This window comes from Brachyistius frenatus, unplaced genomic scaffold, assembly GCF_029030835.1.
Source record: "Brachyistius frenatus isolate BFR_SWC_R1_liver_20210118 unplaced genomic scaffold, ASM2903083v1 Contig_467, whole genome shotgun sequence".
In the NCBI taxonomy this organism is placed as follows: domain Eukaryota; kingdom Metazoa; phylum Chordata; class Actinopteri; family Embiotocidae; genus Brachyistius; species Brachyistius frenatus.
This window is the reverse complement of record NW_027211066.1, coordinates 45,299-54,345: the sequence shown is the minus strand read 5'-3', so window position 1 is coordinate 54,345 and position 9,047 is coordinate 45,299. Positions and strand designations below refer to the sequence as shown.

Here is a 9,047-nt window from a genome sequence, read left to right as displayed (position 1 = left end):
TTTCTTGATTCCTGTTGTTCTGGTTTGAATCCTCATGGTTGAAATGAACTTATTGTAAGTCGCTTTGGATAAAAGCGTCAGATAAATGAAATGTAATGTAATCTACAAGGTATGAGTCACGGCTCTAGACGCTGCAGATCTGGACAGTCAGCTTGGACTTTGTTAGTTTTTATGGGAATAAAAGTCATGAATGTAAAACCACTGAAAAGGTGTTTTGTTAACTTGCTGATCAGAAGGACGACAGAAGAACCTGAAAGGTTGGAAACACTTTTTATTGTTAGAACAAGGTTACTGCTGAGAACACGTTCTCTTCTTACCCTGAACACACATCCACCCAGACCGGAAGGGCGGAGCCTTGGCTCAACGATGGCCTCCTTCACTGTCTGTCAGCAGAAGATCCAATCTGCATCAGAGGGAAGGAGGAGCCTGCAGGGGGTGGAGCCTGAAGCAGGAAGAGGAGGAGCCTAAAATAGTTAAAACATGGTCCAGGGGTTAAAGTCCACTGGTTCTGGTTCTGGGTTTGAAGGGTCGATCTGCATCGTCTGACTCCACCTGACAGGTTGGTTCAGTGTCTGATCCAGGTTCTGATCCAGGTCCTGTCTGACTGTCAGGACCTGTGATGTCATGAGCAGATGTGAGGTCACAGAGCAGACTCAGCTGTCAGTCACATGATCCACACCGACTGTTAGTCCTGTCAGGTGAGACCATCGGACTCCCGCCGAGCTGCTGCAGAGGAGTCGGATCTTCAAAACCACCACAACTCCATGTTAGTGCTGCAGCATCTGTCCTGAGCTGAGCAGTGACCGGTGAGACGAGTCGGATCGGTTACTAACTAAATGTTAACGTGGACCTGGATCAGTGGTGCTGGACCTGGATCAGTGGTGCTGGACCTGGATCAGTGGTACTCGGTTTCTTCTTGAAGCTGGGCCAGCGACACACTGGGCAGCAGTGTCTGCCTGCAGCGAGCCACATGGCGATACAGGGCTGGTGGAAGGCGTGGCCACAGGGCAGCGCCATCAGCAGCTCGCCACCCGCCAAGTTCTCCAGACACACCACACACTCGGAGCAGCGTAGCACGCCGCGCGGCCACGGCAACCACTCACACACACCTTCAGGTGGGAGGCGGCCTGCTGACGGACAGCAGCAGGTCAACTCAGCAGCACACACACACTGATGGCTGCAGAGGGGGGGGCAGGGCCTCTGCTGCCTGCTCTCTGCGTCTGATTGGCTGCTGTCCATTTCTTCTTCTAGCTTCCCCCCACACCCTTCGCCCCCCTGCTGACCAACAGTGCACAGCCTCCAGGTCGGCAGCTCTTTAATGTAGTCCACGTTTACTAATGGGCGGAGCCAGAGGTCAGGGAACGCTAGGCGCTCCAATAAGAAGTTGGGGTCCTCCTCCCAGTCGGAGTAGTCCGACGGGACCTGATGCAGGGATGCAATGGGGTGTAGCAGGTAGGAGGTGTACCAGTCCCACAAGCTGGACAGCCACTCCAGGTTGGTGGTGCTGTCCCCCTGGCTCCGCCCACAGCGCCGCTTCTTCTCAAAGTAGTCAACGAGCAGGCCGTGGGCCAGGTAGGTGGACAGGAAGAGAGCCGGGTGGGACGAGTAGAAGGTCCAGTCTGCTCTCAGCAGGCCGGCCAGCGAGGTGGTGTCGGCGTAGCGCAGAAGCTTCAGGCTGCAGATGTAGAGAGAGTCCAGGTCGGGCAGCTGGAGCAGCGCCTGCAGGGGGAGCACTTTATTATGAACACACTTCCTGTCTGTTCTGCTCCGACCTCGCATCAACCAGGTGTCACTGTCTCCCCCCGCCCCTCCATTTTAACTAATGTCTGACAGTGTGTAAAGCGGTCGGAGTTGAAGGAGGGAGATGGAGTGGTCTCTGTCACGCTGTAACTCCTCCCACAACATACTTCATTCATGCTATAACTCCTCCCACAACATGGTTCAGTCACGCTATAACTCCTCCCACAACATGCTTCAGTCATGCTGTAACTCCTCCCATAACATGCTTCAGTCACGATGTAACTCCTCCCTCAACATGCTTCAGTCACGATGTAACTCCTCCCACAGCATGTTAAGTCACGCTGTAACTCCTCCCACAACATGCTTCAGTCACACTATAACTCCTCCCTCAACATGCTTCAGTCATGCTATGACTCCTCCCACAACATGTTCAGTCACGCTATGACTCCTCCCACAACATGCTTCAGTCACACTGTAACTCCTCCCACAACATGCTTCAGTCACGCTATAACTCCTCCCACAATATGCTTCAGTCACGCTATAACTCCTCCCTCATCATGCTTCAGTCACGCTGTAACTCCTCCCACAACATGCTTCAGTCACGCTATAATTCCTCCCTCAACATGCTTCAGTCATGCTGTGACTCTTCCCACAACATGCTTCAGTCACGCTATAACTCCTCCCACAATATGATTCAGTCACGCTATAACTCCTCCCTCATCATGCTTCAGTCACGCTGTAACTCCTCCCACAACATACTTCAGTCACGCTATAACTCATCCCACAACATGGTTCAGTCACGCTGTAACTCCTCCCACAACATACTTCATTCACGCTATAACTCCTCCCACAACATGCTTCAGTCACGATGTAACTCATCCCTCAACAGGCTTCAGTCATGCTATAACTCCTCCCACAACATGGTTCAGTCACGCTGTAACTCCTCCCATAACATGCTTTAGTCACGCTGTAACTCCTCCCTCCACATACTTCATTCACACTAACTCCTCCCACAACATGCTTCAGTCACGCTGTAACTCCTCCCTCAACATGCTTCAGTCACGATGTAACTCCTCCCACAACATGCTTCAGTCACGCTGTAACTCCTCCCACAACATGCTTGTCATACTATGACTCCTCCCACAACATGCTTCAGTCACACTATAACTCCTCCCACAATATGCTTCAGTCACGCTATAACTCATCCCACAACATGGTTCAGTTACTCTGTAACTCCTCCCTCAACATACTTCAGTCACGCTGTAACTCCTCCCACAACATGCTTCAGTCACGCTACAACTCATCCCACAACATGGTTCAGTCATGCTATAACTCCTCCCATAACATGCTTTAGTCACGATGTAACTCCTCCCTCAACATGCTTCAATCATGCTATCACTCCTCCCATAACATGCTCCTGTCTGGTACCGTGTAAATGATGGAACTACGTGTAGAACAGGAGAGTTTGTTTCCTACCAGAACTGGCAGCCACGACACCAGCAGGATGGAGTTATAGGTTCCGAGAGTTCGGATCAGAACCACAAATCGTTTCACTGTTGCTCCCTGTCAATCAAAAAGAAGACATGTTAGAACAGTAAACATTGGTCCCGCCTCCAACTCCCAATCAGCAGCCAATCATCATTGAGGAGGCCAACCAGTCAGTCAATCATCATCGAGGAGGTCGCTACACTGTACTGTACCGAAGCTATCAGATTAATGTACCAGACCAACGATTATAATTTTTCCTTTTTAAATTCATATCTTAAGAGATCTTATAGAACCATATAATCCTAGCAGAGCACTTCTCACTCAGTACGCTGGTCTACTTGTGGTTCCTAGAGTTTCCAGAAGTAGAATGGGAGGCGGAGCTTCAGTGTTCAGGCTCCTCCCCTGTGGAACCAGCTCCCAGTTTGTGTTGGAGGGGCAGAAACCCTCTCTAGCTTTAAGATTAGACTCAAAACGTTCCTTCTTGATAAAGCCTATAGTTAGGGCTGGCTCAGGTAGACCTGAACCAACCCTTAGTTATGCTGTTATAGGCCGAGGCTGCTGGAGGACCTCGTTACATGCTGAGCTTCTTTTCTTTCCTCCTACTCTTTAACTGACTCATACCTCACCATCTTCTTCTCTCCCATAGTTTCTTCTTATTATCTGTTGTCTCCATTCAGTTCCTTCGCTCGTGTAGTTTCTGTTCTTTCTTTTCCAGATGTCCCGTCATGGAGCTGCATGTCTCTGCTCTGCACTTGTCGTCTCCACCAACAGTTCTTCTCTTCTATCTCTATGCTGTCCTTTTCTCTCTCTGCTCTCCTCTCACCCCAACCGGTCGAGGCAGATGCTCCGCCCACCTCTGATCCTGGTTCTGTTAACAGATGCTCCGCCCACCTCTGATCCCGGTTCTGTTAACAGATGCTCCTCCCACCTCTGACCCTGGTTCTGTTAACAGATGCTCCATCCACCTCTGATCCTGGTTCTGTTAACAGATGCCCCTCCCACCTCTGATCCCGGTTCTGTTAACAGATGCTCCTCCCACCTCTGATCCCGGTTCTGTTAACAGATGCTCCACCCACCTCTGATCCCGGTTCTGTTAACAGATGCTCCTCCCACCTCTGACCCAGGTTCTGTTAACAGATGCTCCTCCCACCTCTGATCCCGGTTCTGTTAACAGATGCCCCATCCACCTCTGATCCCGGTTCTGTTAACAGATGCTCCTCCCACCTCTGATCCCGGTTCTGTTAACAGATGCTCCTCCCACCTCTGATCCTGGTTCTGTTAACAGATGCTCCTCCCACCTCTGACCCTGGTTCTGTTAACAGATGCTCCGCCCACCTCTGATCCTGGTTCTGTTAACAGATGTTCTCCACCTCTGATCCTGGTTCTGTTGGAGGTTTCTTCCTGTTAAACAGAGTTTTTCTTCCCTCTGTTGGAGGTTTTTCTCCCTTAAAGAGGAGGTTTTTTCCCTCCCAGCTTATGTGGAAATTGTTGAATTGTTGGTTTCTCTGTATAATATTGTAAAGTTCTGCTGTAAGGACTTTAATGTGTTCAGTGCCATGAAATAACCTGTGTTGTGATTTGGTGCTATAGAAATAAAGTTGAATTGAATTGAATTAAATTAAATGTGAGGAGATATGGAAGCTGAGTTTAAGGTATCTTTAAATGAAAACAGTGACTGTAACAAGAGCACTTTGGTTTCCACCGTGTTTTCAGGAAGACGAACACTGACCTGTGTGATGAAAAGGTCCATCCAGGCCAGTAGGTTGATGAGGACCAGGCTGAGGACGAACACATCATTGACCTCCGGCTGGACCGAACGTAGGAAGGTGTCCATGGCAGCCAGGGACAGGAACTCACCCGTACTACAGACAGAGGACCAGCAGAGACGAGTAAAGGACCAGCAGAAATGATTGAAGGACCATCGTCCCTCATGTCTATTATTTTAATATCTGAATCTGTATGTCCACAGACAGGAATCCGTTTTAAATCATCACCTGTTGCCGTAGCGATAAATACCCTCAGGCATCTTGAGAATGTAGGCGGGGCTCCGGGTCACACCGATCTCTGATAGGCTGCTGTGGTTGTCCCAGTGACGTACGTCCACAAAGATGAAGTCGATCCTGCCTGTGAACTTGACGGAGAGCGAGGAGAAGAAGGCGGGAGGCTGGGACAGACGGGCGAACAGAAACATCTTGACTGGGTGAGCCGGGTCAGACCGCCACTCCTCCATCAGCTGCTCCGACCGACGCAGGGTTCTGATTCGATGAGCCACATGTGAGGTCATCCAGCGAAAGATGTGTTCAGTTTCAATGCGACGGCCGTTGTATTCTCTCAGCATGACTTTGCCCTTCGATGCTGACGTCTGAGGAACAGACATGATGAGAGTGGAGCGCTGCCAGCCTCGCTTGATGCACGACCTGGAGAACAGAACCGGCACCAGGACCGGAACACAGCTTTACTGAAGGTTCTTTAGCAGCGTGCTCTAAAACTGCTCAGTCACACACTACTTTCTCTTATTGTGAAGTGACAGGAAGTCGTGTCGTGTTCCCACCTGTGGTCATTGGAGCAGTTGAAGGTCCCGGTTCTGATCCCAAACTGAGACACTTTCTGGACCATCTTTCCCCAACTGGACCTACTGAGCAGAGCCTCCCGGTCCTGGGCTATGACCTGTAGACACAGGGACACACAACCATCTGTCCAATCACAAGGAGAGACCACCTACTGACGTCCAATCACAAGGAGAGACCAACTACAACAGTTGGAAGCATTAGCATAATTAATAGAACATTTTCTGATTTATAAAAACAAACCGTGTGATTTATTAGTATTAGTTTGGTGTTTATCGATTAGCAGAGGAGGTCATGTAGTTCTCCTGACACAGGTTTTAATCTCCTGAGCTTTTACCTGAACCAGCCAGATCCCGTCCTTCGTGTCCTCCACCAGTTCATAGAAGTGCATCTCTCCACTGAAGTGAGTGCTGCTGGAGTCTCCGGCCTCCGTCTGCTCCTTCTCCTTCTTGATGGCGGAGTAAAGCTCCCCCTGAGTCAGCTCTCCTGGGAAGAGGAAATACAAACAGCCTCACCTTTACCCGGTTCACCTCACCTTTACCCGGTTCACCACCGGCCTCACCTTTACCCGGTTCACCTCACCTTTACCCGGTTCACCACCGGCCTCACCTTTACCCGGTTCACCTCACCTTTACCCGGTTCACCACCGGCCTCACCTTTACCCGGTTCACCTCACCTTTACCCGGTTCACCTCACCTTTACCCGGTTCACTACCAGCCTCACCTTTACCTGATTTCTCCACCAGCTCGCTGACGTCCTTCTTCTCGGCCAGTCCGGAGTAGCCCAGCCCGCGGCCCTCCAGGATGGTCTTGAGCTTCTTGTAGCTGAGAGTCACCGGATCCACCAGCTGCGTGGCGAACACGCCCGTCTCATACCAGACCACCGCCTCGAAGATCCTGGCCAGCATGAAGAGCACCATGAAGTAGAGCAGCAGGAAGAACAGTTTAAGCCACATCTCGGAGGTGGACGGGAGCGCGCAGAGGTTTTGTGGGAGCAGCACACAGCTGCTAACATGGACGTCCTACACGTCACAGCCCGCAGCAGCGTCGACCGAACCTCCGTCACACCGCCACGGTTTGGTCCGGAGGAACAGCGGAGACATTCCCGGGCAGCAGTCTGCATCCAGGGGCCCTGCTGACGGTGACAGCTAACTGACTAGCTTAGCATCTCAGGTAGGCCGCGGCGGCAGATCAAAAACAAACAGGCCTCAGGTGCACGCGCAGCAGCTTCCCGCAGGACGTCAGCAGCGCGCGGACCGAACTGCCGCCGTGTCCCAGACGGTCACAACATCCGAACGTGACCGTAACGACGGACCTGCTCGTGCCCTGATCAGCTGGTGCGCACAGTGGCGGTGACGTCACATCCGCTTCCACCTCGCGCATGTAAACAAGATACAAAATAAAAGTCGTCAGAGCGTGTGTCCGCTCAGAAATGTTTGCGATCCTGAGAGGAGAAGGCGACCAGGTGTGAATAGTAGACAGGTGATGAGGTCCTTATGGACCTTTCGCTCAGTAAACCCATCAAAAGGACTCACCTGTCACCTCTGCTGCTGGCAGATGTTTTCTGTCTTTCATTTTTGTTGAAACTCCGTCTGACTGCTCACATCCTCCTCCTCCTGCTTCTGTCTGACCGGAACAGGAAGTAAGGCTGCTGCATGTTAGGTTGCACGATACATGATGGCACCTGCAGCAGTCAGCATGTGTACAGATGTGTTTCTGTTCCTTCTGAAAACACCAAACCACAAGCTTGCAGCATGCAGTGTATGTCCTCAGAGGGCAGAGGACAGGAGGACAGAGGGCAGGAAGACAGAGGAACAGGAGGATGGAGGATAGGAGGACGGAGTACAGGAGGATGGAGGACAGACGACAAGAGAATGGAGGACGGAAGAAAGGAGGATGGAGGAAAGGAGGACGGAGGACAAGAGAATGGAGGACGGAAGAAAGGAGGATAGAGGACAGGAGTACAGAGGACGGAGGACAAAGGAAAGGACAGATTCATAAACGTCCCACAGTGATGGACAGAGACATCCAGTCTACAGACATCAAGACGGTTCCTTTGCTGCATTTGGACTTTAAGCATTTGGAAGGAAATCATACAGTGATGTCCCCTGTGGGTCAGACGTGTCCCTGACTGTTTTTGTTGTCTCAGGTCTGTCAATAAGGGACAGGGTGAGGTGTTCACTGACACAGCGCTGCTGTCTCCCGTGTTTCTCCTTTCTGTCTCCCGTCTGTCTCTTGTGTGTCTCTTGTGTGTCTCCTGTCTGTCTCCTGTCTCATACTTTGCTTGTGCTTGTCAAGAATTTGTGGATTTCATCATCAACGGCTCATAATATTGTAGCATCCCTACTTAAAGAAGATGGTACCCGGTTTGCTGGAACTTTATTCGGAACAATACACTGGCTGCTGTGGGCCGTAGCCAATGGCAACACAACGGCTAATTCTTACCAGTAGCTCTCTGCACAGCATCTCTCGCTCGGCACACCTTGAACTAACTATAACGCCAAGCAAGGAAAAGAACAACAAATCCCCCCATGGCTCCTGGCCAATCACAGGCGGCTGTCCCACACCGCTCACTGTCATAGGTACAGAGGTGACTGACAGGTCTCACAACTTATGTAAATACAGTGACAACAAGAATGAACACTGACATTTTTGACAGTTAACACTAACATGTCACCCAGGCCGTTACACTGTCATTAAAAGATTCAGAGAATCTGGAGAAATCTCTGAACACAAGGGACAAGGCTGGAAACCAATATTGGATGGTGGTGATCTTCGGGCCCTCAGGCAGCACTGCATTAAAAACACACTATTCTGGAGTGGAAATCACTGCATGGGCTCAGGAACACTTGTGAAAACCATCGTCTGTGAACACAGTTCATCGCTGCGTACACAAATGCTGTTAAAACTCTCCAAAGAAGAAACCAGATAGAAACATGATCCAGAAACACCGTCGCCTTCTCTGGACCGAGATCATTGAAGATGGACTGAGGTGAAGTGGACAACTGTCCTGAGGTCTGATGGATCACAATCTGAGATTCTGTTTGGAAATCATGGACGCTGCATCCTCCAGGTTAAAGAGGAGAGGGACCATCCAGCTTGTTATCAGCATCATTAATGCTGAATGATATATTGAGGTTTTGGAGCAACATATGCTATTAGGACATTGTACTGGGACGTTATTGTACTTGGACGTTGTTCTACTGGGAAGTTGTTGTACTCGGACATTGTACTAGGACATTGTACTGGGACG

At 50.5% G+C, this 9,047-nt stretch overlaps 1 protein-coding gene across 2 annotated transcripts; it reads right to left on the bottom strand.

The window, feature by feature from the left end:
* Positions 1–253: 253 nt before the first annotated feature.
* Positions 254–7,373, bottom strand: rnf103 (ring finger protein 103). Of its 2 annotated transcripts, none has more exons than XM_069687487.1 (7): positions 6,519–7,373; positions 6,133–6,281; positions 5,780–5,895; positions 5,223–5,645; positions 4,958–5,090; positions 3,217–3,303; positions 254–1,719 (listed from the first exon to the last, which is right to left on the bottom strand). In XM_069687487.1, exons 1-7 carry the CDS (start codon positions 6,748–6,750, stop codon positions 856–858), a joined length of 2,004 nt encoding a protein of 667 aa, XP_069543588.1. In that variant the 5' UTR covers positions 6,751–7,373; the 3' UTR covers positions 254–855. The 2 variants fall into 2 exon arrangements, with proteins under 2 accessions (XP_069543588.1, XP_069543589.1); XM_069687488.1 differs by having other exon boundaries at positions 6,525–7,370.
* Between the last annotated feature and the right edge of the window lie 1,674 nt (positions 7,374–9,047).